This window comes from Chlamydotis macqueenii, chromosome Z (assembly GCF_036417535.1).
Source record: "Chlamydotis macqueenii isolate bChlMac1 chromosome Z, bChlMac1.mat, whole genome shotgun sequence".
Lineage (NCBI taxonomy): Eukaryota > Metazoa > Chordata > Aves > Otidiformes > Otididae > Chlamydotis > Chlamydotis macqueenii.
The window spans coordinates 23,331,661-23,357,628 of NC_141593.1; the positions used below are offsets into that span (position 1 = coordinate 23,331,661).

Genomic DNA, 25,968 nt, shown 5'->3' on the forward strand with positions numbered 1-25,968 from the left:
AGACTAGAAATAAAGTTCCAAACAGTTGTCTTAAATATTATCGTGCATGCGCGCACACACAAACACACAGAGGCAACAAAGCCAACAAGGCGAGGGAGTCTTTCCACAGAGACCCTCGCTGCTGCTATTGGTGGCTTTGTCCGCAAAATTGAAGATACCCTGCCACCGCACAGGAGGCTGAGAAGTCCTCAGCTAGTGCCTAGTACTACATTTGGCTCCTAACAACTGATACTGGAGGAAGTATTTCAGAAACACCAGGAAAGATCCCAGCTCCTTGTAGGAAGGCACAGCCCTGAAGCCGTCCTTTTAATGCACATGACTTTTCCACGAAGGTGCGGGTGCCCCGGGACACAGCAAAGCAGTTTGAACCCGAGGCTGGTGCACAGCAGCGTGAAAACTTACCACTCGATGCCTGGCCTCTGAATGATCCCTACGCTTAATTCTCTCATTCCAGCTACTAAAACCCAGGTGTTTCTGAGGGTAACCGAGCAGGCAGGTGGTCTTTGCGGTGTCCTCGAGAGCAGGACAGCCCGCGGAGGAGGGTCCCACGCTAAACGTCGCGGCTGCAGATGGAACTGTCACCTCTGTTGGCTCGGGCAAGCCGCACAAAAGGCTGCCATCACGCCGCGCCAGCTGCTGTGCGAGACGCGGGCGCTGGCGGGGTGCAGCTCCCCGGGGCCGGGCCGGGCGCTCTCCCCGCCGGCGGCCTTGGGGCTGCCGGCTCGCTGGGCGTCCCCTCGCCCGGGGAAGCCGGGCCCTCAGCAGGGCAAGGTCGCTGGCCAGGCCCGGCCCCGGGGAGCCGTAACAACGGCGGCGCGGCCCTAGGGCCGCGGAACTGGGCGCGGAGCTCCCCCTCACGCCCGGACCCCCCGCGCAGGCTGACGACAACGGAAGGCAGGCGGGGGAGGCCGGGCCGGGCCCAGAGCGTTGCGGACGGTAGCTGGGCAGAGGCGGTGCTGCTCCGCCCGCGGCGGCGGCGGACCCCGCGCTGCCCTGCCCTGCCCCGGCCCGGCCCAGCCCTGCCCGCTCCCGCATGAGGGAGACAGCGAGGGAGGGAGGAAGGCCAGGCCGCGCCGCGCCGCCGGCATGTCCGCACCCTGCTGCGCCGGCCAGGTAGGGGCTGGGGGAGCGGGGCGGGGGGCGCGGGGAGGCCGGCAGGTGCGCGCGGCGGGCGGCGCGGGCCCCGCCAGCCACCGGGCCGGCCCGGGGGGGATCGCCCGGCGGGGTCGGGTGGGCGACGGCCCCCGCGCTGGGGACGGGACAGGGAGAGGTGGCGGGGGCCGCATCCCGCCGCTGCCCCGCGGCCGCAGCGTCGGTCAGCCCCGGCCGGCCCGGGGCGATGGAGGCGTTAAAATAACAGTGGCGCCCGGCGGAGGGGCAGCCGAGCGGCGCGGCGGTGGCTGTCCGTAAAGGCTGGGCCCTTTCCCGTGGCGCGTCGGCGGAGCTTCCCGGAGGAATTCCCCGCCTGTTTCGGGAGGACAGGCGGCTGGAGGCTGCCTGCTCCCCAGGGCGCGCTGGGGCACGGCGGGTGGGCTCTGCTGGAGGCTGGGGAGGGGGAGGTGGAGGGGAGCCTTCCCGAAACCCGCACTGCAAGGGGCGATCCCCGGGGGGGTGAGAGATCGCTCAGAGCCGGGAGCTTGGGCGGTTGGAGAGCTGCCGCGGGTGGTGGGCGGTGAGACCTCGCCGCTGTAAGGAGACCGGTGTCCTGGCCCCGCTCTGCGCTGCTGGCTGCTCGGAGCCTGGCGCTGACTCCTGCGGAAAAACTGAGCGGGTGCTGGCAGAGGAAGCGAGAGACGAGAGCGAGCGGTGGCGGGGGGCGATGCGGGACCTGCGCCCCTCAGCATCCGTGGGGTGAGGAATCGGTGCACCGCGTCTGACCGGGGTGCACCGGTTTTCTCGACTGAATCCCTTCTGATGGACGAAGGACTGTGGGCTTGGAGAAGGGTGGTCGCCAAGCCCTGTCCTCTCCTTGGCTGCACTCAAGGGAAGGACTCCTGTCCCTACCAGTTGTGTGTCTAGCCTGGTGTTAGACCGCATCTCCCCCAGACACTTTATTTTGTGGTTGTTTCCCAAATCTCCACTTCTGCAATAGAAACCCATTACTTCTTGTCCCATCTGCAAGAGTCTAGCCAGTGAGTTTATTCCTGTTGTTTTATGTGTTTAAACACCTTACGGTCTTAGTTCTATTAATATTTCTTCATTCGTCACTTTGCCCACCCTCAGCATCTGATTATTCTCTTGCTTTTGTGCGAACCACCTGGAAAAAGATCTCAGGTCTTTCCTGAAGGTTGCAATCCCAGGCTGGATTTGGTCTTCTAGCTGTGGTTCTTTCCGTCTTCAGTGGGTTGGGAGAATTACTGAGCATGCCTCCACGCGCCCGTCCTCAGTGAGCTCCCCTGTACCTCACCAGAGAGCCCTGGGTGGTCGTGGGGAACAGCAATAACTGTGTTTGCTAATGTTACTCTAAAAGCAGGGTGCCCCCCTGACTGCTGCTTCGCATGCATTTTGACAGCGTGTGACACAAGTTTTGGAGCAGCTCTACAAAGCGCTGTTAGTAGGTGATGTTACTGCAGTGGCTCATGGCTCTTTGCATTTTCATTGCTTTTTTTTGGTGTAGCTCCTGGAGAAGTAACTTAATACCAAGAGGATGAAACCATTGTGAGGCTCGTGGTGAATGGCATGGCTTTAGTGTGACCACGCTTTGAGACATTCTTAAAGCCACTGTTCCTACCCGGTCTAGTAATATCTGATAGTAATGTGTTTTATTGACGCTGATGTGCGTCACTTTGGAGTCTGTAAATAAACTGAACTCCTTAGTGATGTTGGAGCCGAAGCAAAAGCCCTAAAGTGGATGCAGTCGTAGCGCCAAAATTATGCAATACCCTGGGGAGATGAATTCTGCTGGCTTAAGCAGTATTTTTGATGTAAGAATTATCTGTGCTAAGCACGGCATATTGCTGGAGTTATACCAGCGATCTTATTGTGGATGACCTTTTTATAGGCTAAGATGATAAATGGTGTAAACCATGTTTCAATAGCATGCAGTGTAACTTTTTTAAAAGGAAAAATAGTCTTTATGTTCATGACTTGATTTATTCCAGCCTTGATGAGGGGATGTTTGTTTAACATGATTAATACACATTAAAAACAAAAGGGATAGAAGTTCTTTCTCTCTCAACGCAACTTCCTCAGGCATTTTATGGATACTGTTAATCAAGCTGGAAAATTGAGAAGGAATTTGGCCTCTCCTTAAATGTTGCCTCAAAGATGAAGTTAACCCTGTCTCTGGAAACAGAGATAATGTGCTTGAGGGAAGATGGAACTTTATACAAGTCCTGAAAAGCAACACTTATGTTGGGTCCCTCCTTTTTCCCTGAAGTACACTAGTTTAATGGGTTTGATATCCCATGGGGTAGGGGGTTTTTGTATGAAGTACTTTTGCCCTGTGTAGATCTTGTGTCTGCCTCTGTTTCCGTGGATCTGCTTTCCTACAACTGACTGAGAACTTTGGTATTGTCCTTCTAAGCTGTTAAAGTGCAATGTCTGCAACAACAAAAAAGTGTAACAGACAGACACCCACACATGGATGTCTGTTAGCTGATATCAAAGTTTTGTTGTGAGTTAACATCAGTTGACTATCCATTTTTCCTCCATTCGTTGTGCCAGCAAATTTTCCTCATGTGAAGTAGACGATGAGTGATCAGTACTTTTGCGTCAAACCGTACTAACATCTAGTTGACAGTGGCTGTTGGAACAAACGCATTCAGGTTTCGGAGCCCAGATTCCTATTGTTAAAGAATACAATGACAAGGTGCCAAACTTTGTGTATTTTAGTTATGCTGATTTTGCACTCAAAAAATATTTAAAATAATCTTAATTAACATTACTGTGTGACTTGTAGCCTTGCCAAGTAGACACTGGGAACTTGCTTTCAAGGAACTTGGCCATTTATAAACTTTAAGTTCTGCAGTTGGTTTTTATCAGGCAACGTGCAACCTTGTTTTGAAGAGAATTGTGATTTTTAGGTTTCTGAGCTGTAGTAAGCTTGCTAAATGTTTCTTCTTTTGCTAGTGTTTAGTTGGCAGACCTATTTTGAGAATACAGTTTGGCTTGGGCCTCCACAATGCTTTTGATTACATAAAAACATCTGCTTAAATTGACAGGAAACAGGATTTTACATTTGGCTTTTCTTCAGTAGTTATTCTCAAGAGAATAAAGTTGAGATCATGGTTTAAGAAAAGCAGCTGTTGCGGAAAATCTTTATTACAATGAATGTGTTTTTTCCAGAGTTAAATAAATGTAATTTAGATAGTTAACATTAATTTTTGGGGGGCTGTATGTTGTAGCTGGGTTGTTCCAGAAGATGGATTTTTCACTTAGAACTGGTAGTTATTAAAGCTCATAAAGCTATTTTTGTAGGTCTGTTAAATCTTAAGTGCTTTCTTTGGTACTGTTCTGCAGTTAGAAAACAGATCATGCAGTAAATGCAGTAAGATGTGCTGCAAGTTAGAGTAACAGATTTTTGTTTTATACCCAGACCTGTAACTCTGAGGGGTTTAAAACAAACAAACAGCTTTGTTTACAAGATTGGCCTCACCCAATCTCATGACTCCTGGGGCTTATGGCTTTTGGGGCAAGGGAAGGCCTACCCCTCTGGCACTACCTGTTTGCATCTGCAGGTTGAGAAGGGGGCTTGCAGCCCGGTCCTCGTGGTCTCCTCTTTTCCTTACGTGGTGAAAAGGGTGGCTCTGTCGTCCCTGTGCAAGTTTGTGTCCTCTGAGGACGCCAGGGCACTGCTGGAGCGTGTGCGTGGTGTGATGCATGGCAGCGCTATGGGATGGTGCCGGCAGCGTTCCGGGCTCTGCTCCACGTGATGCTCCCCAAAACACGTCTCTCCTTCTGCAAATGGTCTTCCTGAGTGAGAGGGGTTTGGCTTATGTGTTTAAACTGAGCCACTCGGTTACAAAAAGACAAATGACTGAAGATGAAACTAGCTCTCAGAGGTCTTATGTGGGGTGCTGTAGTGTACTCCACTTAAATACAGTCAGGAAAAACAGACTGAGGATAGACTTTTTTTCCCTTTTTGCAGAAACATGGTGGTTTTTTGTTTTAAACAAATGTTGCCTGAACAACTGAATTAGAAAAGCCTGATTTTCTGCAGCTTTGTCTGTTGAGGTTGGTATCTTTCTAATAAATACTGAACTTGTGTTGCAGCCCTTTCCTTGCTCAGGGTTGTGAGATCATTTTTCTCTGCTAAACCTTTTGCCTGTTTTCAAGGAAACTGTAAGAATGTAATATCTTTGAGGCCTCCCTCTGCCTGCCCTAGCTGGATAATATTTGTTGCTGGATTCAAAAGTGATTAGAAAGGGAGGGGAAAGCAACCAAAAAACAAAGAGATCCTGTGAGTGTTGTGTCATTTGACACTTGCATCGCTAGGTTGGAATCCTTTCACTGGCAGTACGTAAGAGGCAGAAGATACTCTTTCTCATTCCAGGCAGAAGATAGTCTTTCTCATTCCTGTTGAATTTCGCATTGCTGCCTATTTTTTTCAGCCTTTTTGTCTTGCATCCTGCAAGTTGATTGCATTGTGGGTTTGAAGAAACAGCTTACATACCCATGGCTCTGTAGCTGTGGAGTGAAGAGAGTATGAAAGCAAGGCCTTCACTTTTAAGGGCAAGGGGATACTTTTCTGTGGAAGGATATAAATCCTACTGCTGTTTTTAGTTTTTGCCAATATAGGTATTCCAGCATGTTTTTTCCATTACTGAGACTTCTGTTACAATGGATGCAAGACATACTTGTTCCAGGGGAGCAACTGAATGAGGGCCTGAGCTGCAACTACAGTATAAGCTGAAGGTCTTGTCTGGAGCTGGTGACTGCTGTCATCCTGAACACCAGCTGAGACTGGATGGTGTTCTCAGCTTAGCCGTGTGAAGACCTTTGGTTGCTTCCAAGGTCCTTCCCATACCCAAGTTAATGGCACTTCCATTTCTTTCTTGACTCTGTGGGGCTCTAATATGTTTTGATATGTTAAATGCCTGGCCTCCTAGATTTTTAGGCTGTGATTGACTATTCTGCCGACTGAATTTGACCTACTGCATTGTTCAGGTCACCCAAGAGATAGGCTTTAACATTGCATGTGCTACAGCGTGCAGCAGTGCGGGACCAGGCCAGCCAGAGCTGTGGGGACTGTTGCGTTTACCTATGGCAGCAGCTGTGGGAAGGTGGCTCCATGTTTGTTTTGAAGGGAGTCCTGACACACCTAGCAATCTCATCGTCTCTTTAATTAGTGATAACTATGCTGGGAGTGATGTTTGCAGTTTAGTGATTGGAACTTCCAGCAATTAGAGATGGCATATGCTCAAGTTTTTAAACATACAAATGTACAGAGTCTGAAAATGGAAAGTTTTATACATCTTTCTGTCCAGTAGGGCTGATCCAAAATATGTCAACCTGTCATCTCTCTCACTGAGTTTTAACAGGAACGATTCTTAACATATTTTGAAGAGACCTAACTTGTATGCTTTTTCTTTGACTTTTTATATTACCGTCACTGGCAAAACAGTGGTTCAGGAATACTATTGAAGGTACTTCTTGTGTAGTCATTGTAATGGTAATTAAAAATGCTCATCAAGAAGTAAGGAATGGAAAGACATGGGCAGGCTCTATTTTGGCAGGAACCTGACAATGTGGAAATGTCTGTGAAGTTGGTGGTTGTGTCACTGATCTGAACGGAAACATCTTTAGCAGTGCTTTGAGCAATTAGATTTAAAAAAAAAAAAGTGAGAAATAGTTAATGTTTGGTACAAATTTATTGGCTTTTGTCACTTGGTACAAAGTGTTCATATCTTTTTTCCCCTGCCTTAAATCTACTTGTAGCCAGGATCAAAAGTACCTTTTAAAGACACAACATCTTTGTGGAACAGGTCAGAGCTGTCAGTTTATTAAAAAGTGAAGCAGCTGTTCCAGCTATGTGGTTCTAAGTCAACGCATACAGGGGTTTCACTGTAACTGCTTCTTCACTCCTGTGGTGTGTGGACTTCGGCAGTTACTGCCCTGCACTGTGTTGGTGGTTCTCCCTGGCGATGCACCGTGTCGCATCCGTGCGCCAGTCTGCCTCTAGAGTCCTGGTCGCGAGCGTCAGAGCTGACCAGAGGAGGAGCTGCAGCATGAGGTGGAACAACCTGCAGATGAGAAAACTGTAAAAGTTATAGGAAAGGACAGTTGAACCTGTCACCCAGCGGAGGTTGCTCTCAGTGGAGATCATCAAGGGGTCAATGCAAAGAAGCTTCGGGATCTGCAAAGAAGCTGAGGAAAACAGTGGCCTGTTTTCATCAGTGACCTGAGGGTACCTTTAAAATTGCTCCTGAAAGCACACAAGGACTGTTGGAGCAGAGAGTACTATTGAAGGTGGTGTAACCCAGATAGCATGACCCTATTACAATTAAAATACGCTTTTCAGGTACGACTGGTCGTACACGCGAGGTGCGTGGCGTCCTGTGGGGCAGAGTCTCACCCGCTCTTTGGCTGTGCACGGCGGAGAGGAGCAAGGTGACTTGCTGGGCTGATAATGCTGCCGCTGTGATTTTGTGGGAGGGAGTGGGGAAAGTTGAGAGTATGCAGGAAAAAAGCCCAAACAATTTAGGTTGCTAGGAGGAAAAATCATAAAGCTGTCAAATGAGACTGAGGGTAAGCGGCTTGGGTTCCTTCTTTGATGAGTAGGGAGAAAAGACCAGGTAATTAAAAGTATCTCTCAGCTAATGAAGAAAGCCTCACCAAGAACCAGTGCCTGGGAACTGTAGCAGGCAAATCAGAAGTGGAGGGGGTTTTTGCAGTTTTTAATGATAGATGTAAGTAACCAGAGAGAGAGATAGCCCACCTCATATTGCTGTCAACTCCAGATGGTCTGGCTGGTGGAAAATAGCTGTACTACTCGGGAACTGGATGACGTGGTAGGCTGCAAGGCTCAGATAAGACTAAACAGTTGTCTTGATTTTTCCAAAATCATCAGGAGAAGAACAGCTGAGCAGTCTTTAATGTAGACATTTTTGTGGTGACGTTATTTTCTAATGCTGAGCTGAGTCACCCCCTAGTAAGGTTTGAGCAGAGAGATAGAAGCTAATTGTCCTCAGTTCAGCTTGGCTGCAGCTCGGCCGGTGCCCAACAACAGCTCCTCCATGCTGTAGCTCTCCTGGTAAGCTGTCCTAGAGCTGCCCGCTCACCTGGCTCTTCAGCTGCCTGGTGCTGTGTGGCCGCTCTGCGGGCAGAAGCCCTTCCCTTTGGAAACTCAGCTGGAGGCCGGGAAGCCTCGCCGGACAGCAGCATTCAGGCGGTGCCTAGGCTGACGTACGTGACTTTCCCCTGAAGTCTGTTTTAATTTTGCACAGTTTGCCGTGTGAGGTGTCCTGCCAAAAATAGGTCGTCAGTTGATTAACGGGTATGCTGGTCACAAAACCTTTCGGCTTAATCCACATGGTGAGTCTGAGTATTAAAGGTGAAGTGGTGAAAAGCCACTTAAGTCAGACAAAGGACAAAATAAAGCCTCTTTGGTGAATTTAGTTGCTTCACAGAGACAAACCACTGTGTAGTCACAAGACCGGTTGAAGAAACCCGTGCAAAATGTGTATGTGTAACAGTGGGAGTTTTCAGTAACAGTCTGAGCCCCCGCTCCTACCACTTAGGACACCTGGCATTGGGTGTCTTCTTTTCATGAACCACTGCCCTAACAAAATGGCTGGCCTCCTACATGCTCTCTCTTGAAACAGAAAGTCTAAGGGCAGGTGCGTAGCCGCTTCAGGACACTGTCTGTGCAGGGCCAGATGCTTTTCTCTTGCAGCCTCCTTGGATACTGCATGTAGCTGTGAGGGTGGGTGTTTGGGAGTTTTTATAAGCATTGCTGTTAACAGCACAGTGATCGCATTATCTGCAAATCTTACGGCTCAGATAATGCTGGTAGTCAAGTAATCAAGCAGTGCATGAAAAACTAAGCCGCTGTAGGCCCCATGTGAAAAGAAGCTTCAGCAAGGCACATTCCTGTGCTCTGCAGACGGGCCGGAAGGCGTGTGGTCTCCCCGGCCATGCTGGCAGGGTTCTCAGTTAGGAGGGAAGAGATGAAACGCTGCTAAGTCTTTGTTTCATTTAAATATGCCCCTTTTTTTTTTAATGTGCTTTTTTTCCTTTGATTTTTACAATTTCTACTGAAGTCTACCAAAAGGAAGAGTGCTTTGTTGTGATAAGCTTAATAATTCCCTATGGTTTGTATATTTAAAAAGTACCGTAGGCTATTTTGGGCAGTGATCCTGAAACTCCTCACTTTGTTTTAATGGCTACGCCAAATATTTTCTATAACCTTTGAGATTTTTTTGGAAACACCTCTGAAAAATACCTTCTAAAAATGCCACTGTCTCTGCAAAAGTAGTAGGCAGGACATACTCACTTTACTTCTGAAGTCTTATGTGTGAACAGTTACATGTGTGCTTTACATTACCATCATCTCTCATTCCACTGGTTTACTAGATTGGGCTACAGCTTGCAAAAATCAAGACTTGAGTGTGTGGCAGATGTTAAGTGTATGTTGGTGGAGTATTCATTGTCGGGAGCCATAGCTCATGCGCAGGCTGGTAAACCTGCTTTTACTCTGTCTAACTCTTCTTCACCACAGATACTCTCCAGGCTGGCATAAGATGGATGTGTTCACATATGTTCAGGTCTACCTGTACTTGGAAAAGTGGTTTGCACAGGCAAGGGCTGTTATCTAGTTTGCTTGCTTCCGCTCCTCGCTGTGCGGATGTAAAAATTACTTTTCCTCTGCATTGACAGAAACCTACTGCACTCAAATCAAATGAGTTGGTAGGAAAACACGGCAGAAATGTCTGTTCAGAGAAGGGTCCGAGCCTGCAGGACTGCTGCAAGGCATCTACCTCTGCTCTCCCCTCCTGCCCACACACTGTTCCCTCACTTGAAATGGTAAAACTGTTTCTGTCATTGCATAATAAATCAGCAGCTGAGAAGGCCTCATATGTCATTTATCTTTTTTTTTCTTTTTTTTAGCCAGTAAGTTGCTTTGTTTGGTCACCCCCATCAGCAGAAATAGCTATCAGGGCAAGTGCGGGCTGGTGCCAGGGCAGAAGTGAGCGAGTGGCTGGTGGAAGAGAAAGGCCGAGGGGAAGCCAGTGGCTGTTCAGCCAACCTGGCTACCAGAAGAAATGGCTGTGAAACTGCACTTGGAATATTTTTTTAACAGAAAAATTTCCCACACAGCTTTCTACAGCTGCTGTTGTGCAGCCAGTCAAGTCAGCTGTCATCTAGGCAGTTCAAATCACAGCACGGTCTGTTTTCAAGCACACTTGGTTTTCAAGTTTCGGGATCTCAGGCTAACTGGCACTGCTCCCTCCCTGAGCTCCCCAAGAGTAGCACCAAGCAAAGCCGGCAGCCAGTCCTTACGGTGAGTTAGGGCGAGGAGGCTGGCTGATTGTAAGCATTTGTGGAGAGCATAAATATTTGCGTAGTGCTTGTAATCATTGTCAGACTGTGCTGTTTACGTGGTGAGATGTCAACCTAGAGAGGGAGCTGGGGTGGCTGTGTTTGCTGCCTGGCTTGTGGGAGCCTTGGACAAGAAAGACTTGAAGCTGTAACAGCGTGACAGAGCAGCCTGGCTTTTGGATACCGTTGTGCTGGGCTCCTGGGGACCCAGGACTGGGAAGGATCACAGGACTTTGAAGGAGCTCTGTAGCTACAGACCAGGATTTTCAAGGCCTACCTGCTGCCAGTGATCACAGACCTTGGGTTGTCTGTCCTCAAAGCCACACAGTGCCTTCCTTTTGCAAAACTTGTCCTTTGGAGGAGCTTTTGTTTAATGATAAGCTAAATCTGTAAAAGATTTATGACATGGGTTTTTTTTCACAGTCCAATTTTTTAACATAGGAACAATTTGTTACTGGCTTGCACTTCTGCACGAGTGGGTCCTGAGCGCCAGAACAGACCCTCGCTGTGGTCGAAAGGCAAGGCAGAGGAGAAGCGAGATGGGCCATGCCAAGGCAGAGCATGTGGCATCAGAGGGAAGGTGTAGTTTAGCAGTGCGTTGACCACAACCTTTTTACAGAGAGTTTGTTGTGTATGTGGGCTTTGAAATCTGCCACCCAAAGATAACATCTTTGAAACCAGTCAGTAGGTTGTGGCCAGTATCTTACTCTTCGGGACAGAGACTGTTTTCATTTATTTTTGTTCATTGCGGCCTGCTCTGGAATGTAGTTAGTAATAACCAGGGTTTAAAAAAAGAAAAACCAACAAAAAACCCCACCAAATCTGGGGCTGTGGCTGAATAACCTAACCAACTTTCTATGGTTTCCACAGCTATTCAGAGTGCTTAAAGGAGTGCATCTGGAAGAAAAATGGAGACACTGGTATTTTTCACCAATATTGCCAATTTATAGGGTGTGTGTTCGGTATTAGAAACTATCATTAAAGTATCGGTAAGTAATGTGGAGCAACGCATAAATGAGCTATATATTCTATTTAAGTATTTGTTGCTTTAAATAGCAGCTCCGGGGACCCAGGACTGGAATAGCAGACACGTTGTTGGATGTAGATGAGGTTTCACTGGCAGAGCTCTCTAGCAGCTGGCTTGGGAAAATGTTGTTCCCTTTACAAATGCCAAAGCTGCATACCTTTTTACTTAATACTACAGTTTTTAACTTTATGGTGTGTACGATCACCAACTGAAATTCATCGTGGATACTTTGGATCTGGCTGATACAGATTTGAAAAGGCCTTTAGTCTAAATCTTTTATTTTTTTTCTGTATTTCTGAAGTGGATGAGTTGTACTTTTCTGATTTTTTTTTTTTTTAAGTGTTATTATTCTGTTTGCTGAATCAGTAACTTGCCATAGCTTCCTTATTTCTTCGACTTGTAGTTGATGCTGTAAAAGTTAACTTAATTTCACTACATATAAAAAATAAAATTGCCGTTCAGCCACCAGTGCCTTCTGTTTTGAAAGTATACTTGCATGATGTGCTTATGCACGTAGTATTTTTAATTTCCAGCTTTGGTGCCAACACAAGCCCATCCTGTTTGTTCCCCACAGTGGGAGCTTTGTGTGTTTTGGGGAGGATTTCTGTTTTGCAGCAGCAGCAGTTTTAGCAGCTGCATGCTTTGAGGCCCCCGTCTCCTCTGGCGTGAGATCCGGTGGTGGACTGACTGAAGAGCAGAGTGGGAGCTGGGTTGGACTGTCCCCATTTTATGTCTTCTGCAAACTAAAGAGTCGTCATCGAGCGAGGCAACGTCCCATCCGCTACCCACTTTCTGCGGGGCTGAGGGCAGGAAGCCAGAGCTTGGGTGTTTCAGCAGATAGTCATGGCAAGCAAACGACAAGTTGGAGACTTTTCAGGACACTTCTTAGAAATAATTTGGGGCTCTTTGGTCAACCAGTCTGGCTGTGAGACTCTGTGGAGTTGTATCAGATATGCATGTCTGCAAACACACACATGAAGCCCCCATGTCCGAGTCGGACAGCCATTGATACTGGAAGAGAAAGTGTCCTGGGAGGAAAGTACTGCATGGTGGTTTGGCACCTGAAGGCATGTACAAGTGAGTGAAGTTTGCCTGGACGACTCAAATGTGGCACTTGTGCATTTTGAATCTCTTGGCAAGGGCTAAGAAAAGCCATCCATCTTGCACAACTGCTTGCTGGAAGGCAGGGGAGTCCTCTGAACACCCTCGCAGCCCCTCTGAGGGCTGAGCAAGCACCGGGAAAAAGCCGCCTCTGTGTGCTTGAGCCCCTGGCACTGGCAGCGCACTGCCCCTGTGCTATACATGAGCCACAGGGAGACCCTCGAAAATGAGAGTGCTTGGGGGTGAGGTTGCTCTGGGTTGGCAGCAGTGAGACCTGCAAGAGAGGTTCCCTGCTCCTGGCCGCCTGCTGATGTCCAGAAATTCCTCCTGTGGTGAGGGCTGCTGGGTAAAGTGTGGGAGCCATATGAAGCTGCTGCCTATTGCAAGGAAGGGCCTGGCCAAGGACACTGCTGCCTTATGGATAAAAACAAGGCATGTATTTGTATTTCTATATATGACTTTTCAAAAAGTAGAAGACAGGGAAGGTGAATCCAGCTTCACTGGGAGTTAATGATACTGTTGACAGCAAGGAAATAATGAACATTGAGCTAGATCCCTTTCAGGATTTATTCAGTACCCTGTTGAAGAAGGCAATTATATGCTTTTTGCTGTGCTTCTTGTTTATCTTGTGGACCCTCAGATAGTTGCAGGTAGAAAAGAACTGAATCATAGCAGCTAAAGTGTGATTTGGTATTATTTTCCTTGCAGCTGTGGATATTTTTCCTTGCCATCTTGCATGTGGAATCACCGCTCTACCTTTGCAAAGTGTGTCTAAATAACTGAAGTTTAATTTGTTCTCTGGCTTTCTTCAGTACAAGATGATGTAATTGTGTTTTGGGTTTTTCAAGCTCAGACATCTCTTGATTTGTTTGCATTAAGCCAAGTGTTTCCAGATTCTTTCTCTACCGCCCCAAATGTTTAGAACTGTTAATGTAGTTTTTTGTTTGTTGGTTTCAGTTTGTTTGGGTTTTTTCTTTGTAGCTGTTGTCTTTTTATGAAGCCTTCAGCACAACTGTTCCAAAGTGTGGCTTGAAACAGTTTTCCCTCCCCCCTTTAATTTGCTCAAATTCTGTAATAGCATAAAATGTTCTGTACGAAAAAAAAAAAAAATTTTTTTTTGTCTGTGTGTATAGCAGAAAGGGCACCTTAAAAAGGACAGTATGGTTCTGGTGAATTGAAATGGATCTGTACAGCTTGTTTTGAAACAAAACTTCCAGCTTGTCTTAGAAACAAGATAGTTTTATCTGTATGTTAAAATCAAACACTTTTGGAGTCTGTGTCCTTTGTTTTTTCACTCTGGAGTGGGGAGAGTGTGTTGCAGGAAACGGAGCCTTAGCACTGCAATGCCTGTTCTGCTGGGTGGAACAAGTGAGGACCATGAGCAGCACAGAGATAGCAAAGAGCAGGATTAAGAAATCAGGAGCGGTTCTTCCTCATCCTGTTCACTCTCATCCTTAGCGTGTGGGAAAGCTAGAATCTCATCTGCTTAAAACCTAGTGACTTTTGATAAACAACACAGTTTGCTTCCATTTAAATGATGCTCAGTTGGAAGGAGAGGACTTAAGAAATTCTGGAGTTTTACAGGGAGTCTCCCAGCTTCAGAAACTAAAGATCGTGATGGAATGACTTGTTTTTCTGTCTTACTTTCCAGTTGGCCTGCTGCTGTGGTGCTGCCGCCTGTTCCTTGTGCTGCACGTGCTGCCCGAAGATAAAACAGTCAACTAGCACCCGCTTCATGTATGCGCTGTACTTCATCCTGGTGACCATCATCTGTTGTGTCATGATGTCCACAACAGTAGCTAACGAAATGAAAACGCACGTAAGTAAGAGAGATGAACCCACTGCTGTCCCTGGAAGGAAATGCGGCTCCTTCCACAGCTCTTCATGTATAGGGCTGCTCCCTCACAAGAGGCAGTCGATTTTGTCCACCCATCCACTTCCAAACCCAGACAGGATGATTTTCCCTGCTCAGCCTCTTCCTGTCGACTGCTCACCCATCGAGTGTGTTTCACAACAGGAAGAGTCAAGAATCATAGGACTAGCATCCTTCCTCCTCTTTCGTTGTGCGGAAACCCGCTGCAGTGAACCCATCCCAGGTTTACTTCGTGGGTAATGTCACTACAGGCTGTTAGGTAACACGTTGTAGCAGAAGAAATTGTTTCAGCCGAACATTGAGTTCATCTCTGGCAACTTGCTTAGTAGCAGAAGCAGCAAATTAGAAAATATCTCTTCAAGTGTTGCACTTATAATTTTAGTTCTGTGTTCTTTGTGCTGTGTAACAGGCTACTGTAATGCACAATGCTGCAAATCCTTTACAAGGGGTTTTCTTCAGTGTGCGTTAGTCATCGTGTTCACGTGGCCTCTAACCACAGCAGATACTGTTCATTGTTAATTGTCTTTTTAATTAAAAAGCTTCAAAAGCATGAAAGGAGCTGGGCTAAAACTGGATTTTAAAACTCAAGTTTCTTTCAGAGTCTTAATATAACTTCCCTAAGCTAAATGCTCACCAGCCTGCTTGCAGTCACACACTAGACCAGTTGTGCCACATCTTTGGTTTGGTTTCTTAAGTCCCCCAAGTTGCTTGTAGTAGCACAAATCCTTTCTCTCGCCCCCTACAAAGTACAAAAAGAGAAGTCTGTTTTTAAGTAGAGGGAACAATGGCTGGATTGCTTAATTCTTAAAAATTAGGTTTCTGCATGAAACTCAGCATCAGGCCTGCTTTGAGGTTGAGTGTACTTGCCCTGGAGGTTCAGAAGGCTTCTCTCCCTGCGAGCATCTAATTGTTTTTTGTTACCCACCCAAGAAGGAGTGCCAGTCGGTGCACAGTTAACGCTGTTTCCTCCTTGAACCAGTTGCTGGTCAAGTTGATGCCCTGCTTACCTTCTGTGCTTGACTTTCAGTTGTCTGTGAAACACTTACCTCCTCAGCAGCCCGGATCCAGAAGCTGATGGTAGCACCCTGTCCCTGCCACACAGAGGAATCAGTGGGTTTATGATGGGACTGGGTTGAGGGCTTCTGTGCTCTGCTACCAGTGACCTTTCTTTTTTTCCCATTGTACCCTCTTTGTATGTTCTGTACTAATTTTCTTTCATTTGATAGCATTTCGCTTGAGTTATGCTAGTGCCACCTTCTCACCCCTGGCCACCAGAAGTTGCTTACAGCAACAGAGCACACAGTACAGATATGATGCTTGCCTGAGAGCTGCAACTTAAAAAGTGTTCAACATGTGTGTGCTGAAATTGCTTGCCAGGAATTACTTTGACTTACTAGGTGCTTAGCTTGGCAATAAAATGAACTGAAGGAACTGCAGAATGTGGGAGACAAATTATGTGCTCACATCCAAATTTCATAAAGTCGTTTTCCATTAGTAGTGTGGTTTTAATGCAGCTTCTATCCCTAACACAAAAACCTCGCTCTTTATCCAACAGAAGAGTGATTCAAGAAGCCTTCAACAACATGCTTTTCAGTATTGCCAAATTTCTTTTCCAGTTCATAGTCCTGAAAGCTCAGTGTGGGAAGAAATGGCACAAAGAGTAGCTGTTACCATGAAGTGGAAAGATAATCACCCTCTTAATTTAGAGCATTTAGTGTCTTTGCACGGGAGATGGACCATCTGAAAGTAGACTTTCTTTATCTGTTCTCTGATTTAATAATAATGTTTGGGGCTGTTAAAAGTTCAAAGACTCCTGAAGCTAATTTAGCCCAGTAGTAACAGAGTGCACCTTCAAAATATTTATTCAGACTAACCAATGTCAGCTTCCCAATGATGAACTGTGTTTTTAAGTGCTGGGCACTTACTGATTCCTTTGCTTTTGGCTGGATCATGGAGCACTCCTAGCTCCTGAAGCCAGACTATAAGTGAACACTTTGCATGATTCTTCAAGGACCTCACCCTCTCCTTCTTGAGAGGAGACAGAATTTTAATTAATTTTAATTATAATTTTTTTACTTTTTATATGAAAATAAATAAATTAATTTCATTAAATTAAAATTTAAAATTTTAGTGCAGTCCTTTATGGAGCCATAATCTTGGCAGGGATCCGTGTGTCTACTTTACCATTTTAGAGATCGAATACTTATGCTGATGTTACGTGAAAGGAATCTCTGCCATGTCAGTGAGGGTTTTTTTTTTTGGTTGATTTGGTATAAATTCCCAAGTCTAAAACAGTTCTAGAAGTATCTATTGTAGCACTTGGTCCTTTGGCATTATTTTGAAAGGAAGCAATAGCACAAGTACATCTCCTATGGACATCTTAAACAGAGACTTCAAAAAAAATGTTTGTGTTTGTTTTGCAGTATTTATCTACCCCCATGGTCATGCATTCTGTCTATTAAAACATGTGTAAAACAGTTCTGCAGTTCCTGAGGTGCCATGCTCTGAAGGTGCCAGCCCAGAGCTGAAGACTTGCTCTGGGCCCTGCAACATGGCAAGAAAAATGAGGCACTGTCCCACAGAGCTCAACTTCCACATCTCCATCAAAACTGCAAGGTAGATGAAACCAGGTGTCAGTGGTAGGACACAGTACCTGTGGAGTATTTGGTTATGGTTTCAAAAACCTTGGTTCCTAATCTAAACAGCAGCATTTTGAGGACATCCTATTTTGTGGTGAGCCTTAAGAACTGAACAGTGTCTTCTGAGGGGGAAGTTTTTCTCTGTTTCTTTTCACTCTTCTTCCCTATCTTCTGAGCTGTTGCTGTACCCATGGGACACCAAGGGAGAGAGGCACAAAGGGTTAAATTCTGAAGGATGCGCAAAGAAACCAAGGCATTTGTGTTTGATCTCTGGGGAAGAGGCAGTGGAGGGGTAGGGAAGGAGTAGATGGTTTTGACCCTGAAAATATTTTTGAATATTTTCACATGTAGATTTCAGAGGAGCAAGGTTGTATATGGAAGCAAAAGATGGAGTAGAGCATCAGTCAAGACATGAGAGCCTCAGTGATGGGGACAGAAAGACAGAAAAGACCAATATGCAGTTACACAAAATGGTTACAGACTTGGCTCTGTTCCAAATGAACTGAAAAGGACCCAATTTAAAAACGTGTTTCTATGCCTTGATTTCTGTTTTTTTTTTTTCCCGCTTATTCTGTTTTTTTTGAAGAACAGGTACAGCTTTACTTACTAATGTTCTGTTGAAGCAAAACCTTGCATTTCACGGGTGTTCAAAGGATAACTGAGAGAAGAAAAGGTAGAGAATTGTTTTGGTCTGTCATTTTGATTTATTTTTTTAAATTAAATTTTTAATGATAAAACTGTTTCGCAACTAGAAATTTCACCCTGAAAATATCCATATCCTACATAAATAATGAAAGGAAGAATAAGAAAGATGTTTTCAGGAAAACAAATACCAGAAAAAAACAGTTCAGTTGTGTCAAAGCATTTCAGTTCTAGATTGTTACATGTTCTGGCAGAGCATGTTTTCAAGGTTGTTTGCCCAAGCAGCTTTATATTTTGGCCCTTAACTACATTCTAGTATGTTAAAATCCAAATTTGCTACCAAAAAAGATTTTTTTAAGTGGAGATGTCCATTGCCTATTTCTGATAAGAAGTTAGCCATCGATGCAAGACAGCCTCTGTTTTAGTCTGCTTGGTTTTGTTTGCCAGCTGCTCAAGACAGGCAGTTTTACCTGAGTTTTTGCCCTTGTCATCCCACTTACACAGATTTTCTTTCATGCTTTCTCAGTTTCCATAACAAAGTTCATCTGCCTGTTCATTCTGCCTCTGTTGGATGATGACATCTAGATGAAAGCAGTCTCCTTTGGGCTCTTTAGGCCCATTTCTTCCCAATTCTTCCTTCCCAGTCCCTCTCTGATGCTATTTCCCGTACTCTTGCATTCACACGTTTGGGTGCAGACAGACCCAAGCTCAGAGGTGGCCAAGCCCCAGCCAGCTGGAGCCTGCATGTGGTGTGGCCATGCTGGCTTGCTTCTTGCGCTGCATTTATTTCAGGTGCCAGCAGCTTACAGTGAGGGGAAAGCAGGTTCAGGGCAGTCTGTCCCTGTTCCTGTAGACGTTGCCATCATCTCAAAGGGTTTCAGTGGAAACTTGGAAAATTACCGACTTTGCTGTGATAACATCATTGCTTGCACAGCACCTGAGGCATTTACGTTATCTGAGCAGATACTGAGTTTCAGCAACAAGAATGTTTTGTGCTCTACTCAGAGACCAAAGAATTTAGCTTACATTGCTTTTAAAGGTATGAAAGTAGATATTTCCCTATATCAAACTTAGCAGCTGATGAAACTACCCATCAACCACCCAAGTCTGGTAAATCACATAGGTGGGCAAGCGGCTCAGCAGCTAAACATATTTCAGAGATACAGAATTAAAAAAAAAAAAAAATTAGTCTTTTTTAACTTTCAGTGAAGAAGTCACATAAGCCTTGATAAATTGTTCCCAGCAGTAAACCATCCTCTCACAAAAACATGCCCTTTTCATTACATCAGCCCTTTTGTCTCCAGCATTGTGCTTGTGTTTATAATCTGCTGGGGTCCCCGAGAGTTTGGTTTTATTCTTGTTTTGCTCCTTCAGGATCACAGGTCTCTGAAAAGGGTGTTCAATCCCACAGGACTATTCCTGTGGCCATCATGTATTACGCATAGCGTTGTGCATACTACATGATGGCTGAGCTCTTTGTTGCTTATTTAGGCACAAACTGAGCTATTGTTCTTGTGAATCCATCCATTTTCTCTGAGCCAGATCTGTAAGGAAATTACTACAGAATGAAGAAAAGAACATACAGAGTCAAAAATCCCATCAAGATCTCTGTAGAAACCTATGTAATCAAAGAAGATGCCCAATTACAGTTACTCAGAGCTGTTTTTAATTAGCTAGTTGATTAGTCAAGTTCCATGGTACTTTTTTTTGTTTTGTTCTGTAAGTCCCATAAGCAAAATACTGCTCAGTGTGAAGTACAAATCTTACAGAATCTATCTCCATGGTCAGTACTGCCGTCTATATCAAACAAGTATCTAATTTTCTCAGAAATACTATTAGTTCAGTATTACGCATCTTTTTAATCTCTGCTGACTGATGGTTATTATAAGCAAAGAATGGGAAAGCACTAACTGATAGCCCAGTTGCTTTCCCTGGCATTGCTGTGGCCCCTTGGCTTGCCCTGGCACCCCTGTGACATTGATAGGTCTCTTAGTTATTCCAGTTAATCCATTTACTTGTTTTGAATGCTGGCATGTTTGCCCACTCTGATGTTTCATTGCCTTTCAAGACCTGGGAACAGCGTTGCTGATGCTCCAGACAGTTTCTCAGGAGTTCTCTAAAAACTCTTGGATGTGAGTTAGCCACAGCTACTTGTTTACTGTCCAGTTTCTGGCGCAGTCGCTACTTATCTCCAAGTTACTTCTGAAAGAGCATCTCAGAGTCGCCCAGCTTGAATCCATTCTTGTAACACCACGCAGCTGCATTGAGACCTGCTTTTCATCTCCTTGGCTGGCTGTAGTCCACCAAGGATCAGCTCGGTGCCGTAGATGGGTTTGCTACTCTTAGCACAGCAACTAGTGTTGCTGTGAGCTGCTAAAATATTTGCTCTTTTTGGGAAACCACTGGGAGAGTTGTTGAGCTCCTGACTGATTTGGGCTGCTGTCACAGGATGGGGAGTTGCACACCCTGCTGAGGGAAGCAGGCTTTCAGAGGCTGGTGGCTGGAAGCCGGCAGTGCACATGTTTATCCCTTGTTTCCTGCATCTCAGATGGCTTTCTGCCCAGCTGGGAATGCTGCCTGATCGCTTGCTCTCAGGTCCTGTTTGTTCTTTCCCTGTCCTGGTTTTGTGTACTGACCTACCCTCTGAAGGAAGGAGACTCCTATCTTTGCTAATTTCTTGAAAATGTTCAAGGATAATGTCGCCCACAATCTTTGTATATTTTACCTAAGCAAAATCTGGCCTGGCTGGATGCTTTCTGAAGTCTGATTCCCATTTCCTTTGCCCGAGTGACTTATTTGTGCATGTTGTGCCCTGGCACACATTGTCTCCTGTCTCCTTCAGTTACTGCTGCAGGTAGCAGCGATCAGCTCCAGAGGGTTTGGTGTGTTGCTCAACTGGTCTCACCAGCCTCAGCCAAGGGCTGTGAGTGTACAGAGAGGCCCTTCTTTCTTTGAAACGAGTGGTGGTTTCCTAATTAAATGCCTGTATTTCTGCACGGCTGAATGGTTCCTTGCCTGTGAGGTGGGGTGTCTGTGCAAAGGCACCCCACAGGAGTAGGTCCTGGCCACATAACCCTGCTTTTTTGAGCACCCAGTATCATGTCCGCCTGGTGAGACTGAAAGCCAAAATGTGCAGCTGTTTGTGTTCCCCTTGTGGTGAGAGCGAGGCCTCAAAGGCAAATATTCCGTGAGTCAAGAGAAAGGTGGAATTTTCCTGCCTCTCTGTAAGTTTAAAACAAAATTAGGGCAACTGGCACAACTCCCTTTTAGAAGCTGGATGGAGGGGTGTGCTCATGCTGCTTGGGTGTGCTTCGGTCTGTGTTTCCACCCAGGGCAGCACGAGCCAGAGCTTCCTGCCCTGCAGCCCCACTCGTGCCCCCTTGGCTGCTAAAACCACTGATATGGCTCACGAGTACTGAAGCACTCAAAGTAGTTCGCTGTAAAGCATGGGAAGAAGGGAGAGGGTTCCCAGGGTGAGGGGTTAAGCAGTAAGGGGCAGGGATGGCTTAAGCCAACAGAGCTGAAGGAAAGGTAGGTGAACTAGTACCCCAAAGCATCTGGAAGGAGTTGAGACTGGAGGCTCTGGAAAACTCCAGTCCCTTGTGTTTTACATTTCTTTATGTGCCTTGAACCTTTAAATCCAGGCTGAATGGTATCAAGAGTGAGAGATGTTAAACAAAGCCAGTGAAAAGTCCGTGGTGCATAGACATTGACACGCGTGGTTACGAGGAGCCCTGCGTGCTATCTAACGGCTTGTAACATGTTGTGCTTTTCAGATTCCCTTCTACAAGGAGATGTGCAAGAGTATTCAGGCGGGTGAGATGTGCGAGAAGTTGGTGGGATACTCTGCAGTGTACAAAGTCTGTTTTGGAATGGCCTGTTTCTTCTTTTTGTTCTTCTTGTTCACCATCAAAATTAACAGCAGCAAAAGCTGCCGAGCATACATTCATAACGGGTGAGTACTTGTTTGATTGCTTAATTCCCACTTCTTTTTACTTTGTGCTGCCTATTTTCCAGTTGGGTGTAGTACTAGGCAAAAAAAAAACCCCAAACAAACAACAACAACAAACCAAAAAAAAAAAAAACCAACCAGAAACCCCAGAAGTTGATTTTACTGCTTTTGTTGGAAATAATGCCATGTGAAAACTAGCAAAAGTGGCAATCAGTAATCAAAGGCTATTTTTTCTCTTGTTGGGATTTGAATAAATATTTCTTTTTTCTACTTGAGTTGAAGACCTCTAATTCCTATTGCAACCAGATTATTTTTTCTTTTTTTTTCTCTCCACTTGTCCAGATTTTGGCTCTTTAAACTTATACTTCTGGCAGCAATGTGCTCAGGAGCCTTCTTCATTCCTGATCAGGACACTTTCCTTAATGGTACGTCCTTCTTGTTTTGTTATGCTGCTTTGTTGTGTACTACCTTGTGAGTGGTTATAAATCCTAAAGGTCTGATCAACGTGAATCATATTGCTATATTTCTTCCAAGTACAGCCAGTATAGTGCAGGTTCAAAAGGAATATTTGAAGGTGTTTCAGGGGAACTCTGAGTGGTCTTCATGTGAATGTAGAGTAAAGAGCATGTTTTTTCTGGACCAAGAGCAAGCCAAGGGGCATAGGTAAAAATACCATTGTGGTGCTGTCTTGGAAATTCTTTAAGAAGCAGGAAGCTGTAATGCTGCACAATAAATTGTTTACTCTAGAACACAGATCCGTGTGTTAATTTCGCTTGTGCAAGTAGCTCTGCCGTAGCGCAGTAGCAGCCGTGAATGGTGCTGCGCAGTGGAGAGGTGCCAGTGCTCAAGGGGGCACGGTGACCTGCCAGGCACTGGTGTCAGCTGCCTGGAAACCTGCAGTGCTGCAAGAGAATCTGGGATGCTGTTAGCTTTCAGGCTGGTGGCCTAAGTGCAGTAAGGTAAAATTAGACTTCTTGGTGCTTGTTGCTAGTGCTGTGCTGAGGATGCCGTGCCTGAAGCATTTCCAGTTTTGGAAGACACCCTGGCACCGCACAGCCACGTTGGTACTGAACCAGTACTTACATGTCAGCTCTTGGCGGGGCTTGTCACTGGTCTCTTGTGGGCTAGGAGCAAAAATGGTGGTGATACAGAGATGAGTTTGTGTTCTTCAGTTTGCCAGGTACTTGTATGCCCTTAAGGTGTTGCGTCTGGGCAGGTGGAAGTAGGTGGGATCAGTAATGCAAAGGAGTGATTGTGTCTGCTGCCTGCTTACACTAAGGCTTTCTTGGTTACCTGTGTTTTCAATACTGATCATCCTCTAGCTGAAGTGTTTAAAAGAGGAAAAGGAAGCAGTATCATGAGGGAAGAGAACAGAGTGGGCAGACTTACTGTGAGCACAGTGCTCGGGGACACTAAGGTAAAAACCACTTCCGGTAAACCACTGATAGGTGTAATTCATCTGCTTGCTTTTACTAGCTGCTTCTTTGGTCCTGATTCAGTTTGATGCCACAGACGTGAAGGGCTTCTCCCTCTGCAAGGTCACAGGATAGCTGTATGTGCTTGTGCTTGGTCTCTAATCAGCGGTGGGATCAGAAAGATGTAGGGGTGCAATGTGTTGTACTCATGAGCAAGTGAGACTGCCTGACATCTTTGCAAGTGACCCTTTTCATGGTGAAAAGTTGTCAAGAAATGAAGTGCTTGGGGAAAAGGAGAAACAGAACTTTCTGTGCTGATTAGAGTGCTGTTTCTCAACAGCTGTCTAACCTAGCGTGGAGATACAGCATAACAAGCTTTCTTCTGCAGATTAGCTCTTGACTTTTCAGTCTAAAGCTGTATGCTGCCTATCCTGCTAAACTGTCCTCCAGTCAGCTCCTGAATTTGAGAGTTACAGATGGTTTGGGTATTGTATGGTTCTGTTTTCCTTTTTTTTTCCCTCTCCCATCAAGAAGCTTATACTGTCTTTTTTTTTTTTTTTTCCACCCCACTGGAGCATTCTCCCAGTTTGCTTATTTTTTCTTAAAAAAAAAAGAAAGCTTTTGCCATGCTTCCCATGCTTAGCAGTGTGTGTTAGCCATGGAGGAGGAGTATTACATGCAAGCGCTAGGTTGGCATGGGCTGTAGTGTTAAATCCACACTGGCGTTGCTAACCTTATCAATGATGGATCCATAAAACATCCCGCAGTGTCCTTCCTGTGGCAGTATGAGATCCTGACAGTCTGGCTATTTAATTACTCACTCCATTGGTGATCTGCTTTTTCCTACTCTACCTTTCCCAAACGCACATGCATACCTTGGTCCCTGCCTATTTTTTATGTACTTTTTTACATGCTCCCTTCTTCTGTTTTTTATTTTGTTTGAACAGCATGCTTATCAAGTGCATACAATGCGTTTAGTAAAACCAGACAAGTGGCATTTTTGCTTGCTTTCAAATAATGAGCTTATGGTACAGTAAAAAAAAAAAATCTCTACATCATCTGCGAAGCGTAATGTGCCCTAGGTGTTCTGTTCTTCCACTTCACTTACACAAGCTTTTTTCAAAAGGAAAACACAATGGTAGGATGTGGCTGAACCTTGCTAATGCAGTTCAGTGCTGTTCACTGAAATGAGCTGCAGACCTGGTGTCATTTATAGGCTATGCACTGTACAGCAGCACAAGCTGTGTATGCAACTAAACGTTTAAATAAGTATCTGTATTTCCTCAGAGACTTCTGATGCTGCACATAAGAGATCTGTTGTCCTAAGTATACAAATAGTTACCCAAATACAGTATATGTAGGTCAATGGCTAAGTAGTCAAACAACCTGAATTAAAACTAGTGATTGAATACCAAGTGTTCCTGGCTCTTTGGGAGTGGCTCAGGACAGCATTTGTAAATAGATAAGCCCCACCTTTGTTTTTCTGTGCTACTGGAATCTGGAAAGGAAGAAACTGCCCTTTTTAGTATTGGGTTCCAGTACCTTGCAATTTCAGGGTTTAGATTCCTGTGAATTGCCTTCATACCACCTCCCTCCTGCCAGTTGCAAATAAAGGTTTCAGTATTTTCTGTCTGAATATAGTAACTCATGGTCTCCACAAAAATTCTCTAGGTTAGGGAAACTCAGTAACTGTCCTAATAGGCTTATTTTGAAAGTGTAGCAGGTTGCAAGCTGAATTCAACAGAGAGCTAATCTTGAGTAAGCTGAGCTGGCCTCTCAGCTGAAATCTGTCGTCTCCTGCTGCATCTGTGAGCTCGAGATACTCAAACAGAGTAACAGCTGCACTGTATAGAGAATAATTCCATTTTATCTCAAGGGAAAGATGACTGCAGTTTGACCTATTTTCTGCCTCTCTGCATTGCAGCCTGGCGCTACGTAGGAGCAACAGGAGGTTTCCTTTTCATTGCCATTCAGCTCATCCTGCTTGTTGAGTTCGCACACAAATGGAATAAAAATTGGTATGTGTTGGGCAAGTAGTTATTTGCTTAAAATTCCGGTGGACTCCTGAACACTACATTTCTCATAACAAAGAATTTAGTAGTAGCATGGATATAATTTCTGAAAGAAGACACTTTAATGGCAATATTTAGAGCTGTTTGTCTTTGCTTCATCCACTTTCTCCTTCCCCAGCAGAGATGTTTCCTCCTTACTCACTTCTACTCTGCTGATTTATTCTTAACCTGAATTGCTCAGCTTCCAATAGGTAGTAGTGATGCAAAAACCTCCTACTTTAAGTTTGTTTATATTTTATATTAAAATATACCTGCTAAGAAAGAGAGTGGTGGAAGAGAATAAAACTGGGTTTGCAAAATATAACAGTGCAATTGTGTGCAGTGATGTAAACTGGTAAATACTGCTTTTTTTTTGTGTCAGCTTAGTGCACATCAGTTTGTTTTTTCTGTACATGAGAACTGCTGCTTTATCTGCAGTTTCTTTGCTTTCATCTAAATATGCAAGATTCCATTATCAACCCACATATACCCCATTTTGGTATTGATTTCCTTTCTGGTTTAAGCATATTTGCTATTACTTTCCTAGCCTTTAGCCTCTCATGAATTGAAAATATTTAAATTGTCCTCCCACGTTTATGCAGGAACTCCTGCCTCCATCTCCACCCTTTCTGTCTCTCCTTTCTTCTTCTATAAACCTTTGCACCCCTCTCTTGTTCTTGTTAGCATACTGACTACTAAGAAAGTGTTTTAGCAGACCTTTGGGCTTTGTGAGATACCTGTTTTCAGCCTGGAAGAGGTGATATCTCCTTATATCACAGATATTTT

General features: G+C 45.2%; 1 protein-coding gene across 2 annotated transcripts in view; it reads left to right on the plus strand.

Moving 5' to 3' along the window:
• Positions 1–951: 951 nt before the first annotated feature.
• SERINC5 (serine incorporator 5) overlaps positions 952–25,968 on the plus strand; it is a 44,338-nt gene continuing 19,321 nt past the window's right edge. For both annotated transcript variants that reach the window (XM_086771468.1, XM_086771467.1), the window contains exons 1-5: positions 952–1,113; positions 14,262–14,429; positions 21,541–21,719; positions 22,059–22,141; positions 25,056–25,149. In XM_086771468.1, coding sequence (XP_086627594.1) covers positions 1,087–1,113; positions 14,262–14,429; positions 21,541–21,719; positions 22,059–22,141; positions 25,056–25,149 — 551 coding nt within the window. In that variant the 5' untranslated portion in view covers positions 952–1,086. The remainder of the gene's footprint in view (positions 1,114–14,261; positions 14,430–21,540; positions 21,720–22,058; positions 22,142–25,055; positions 25,150–25,968) is intronic.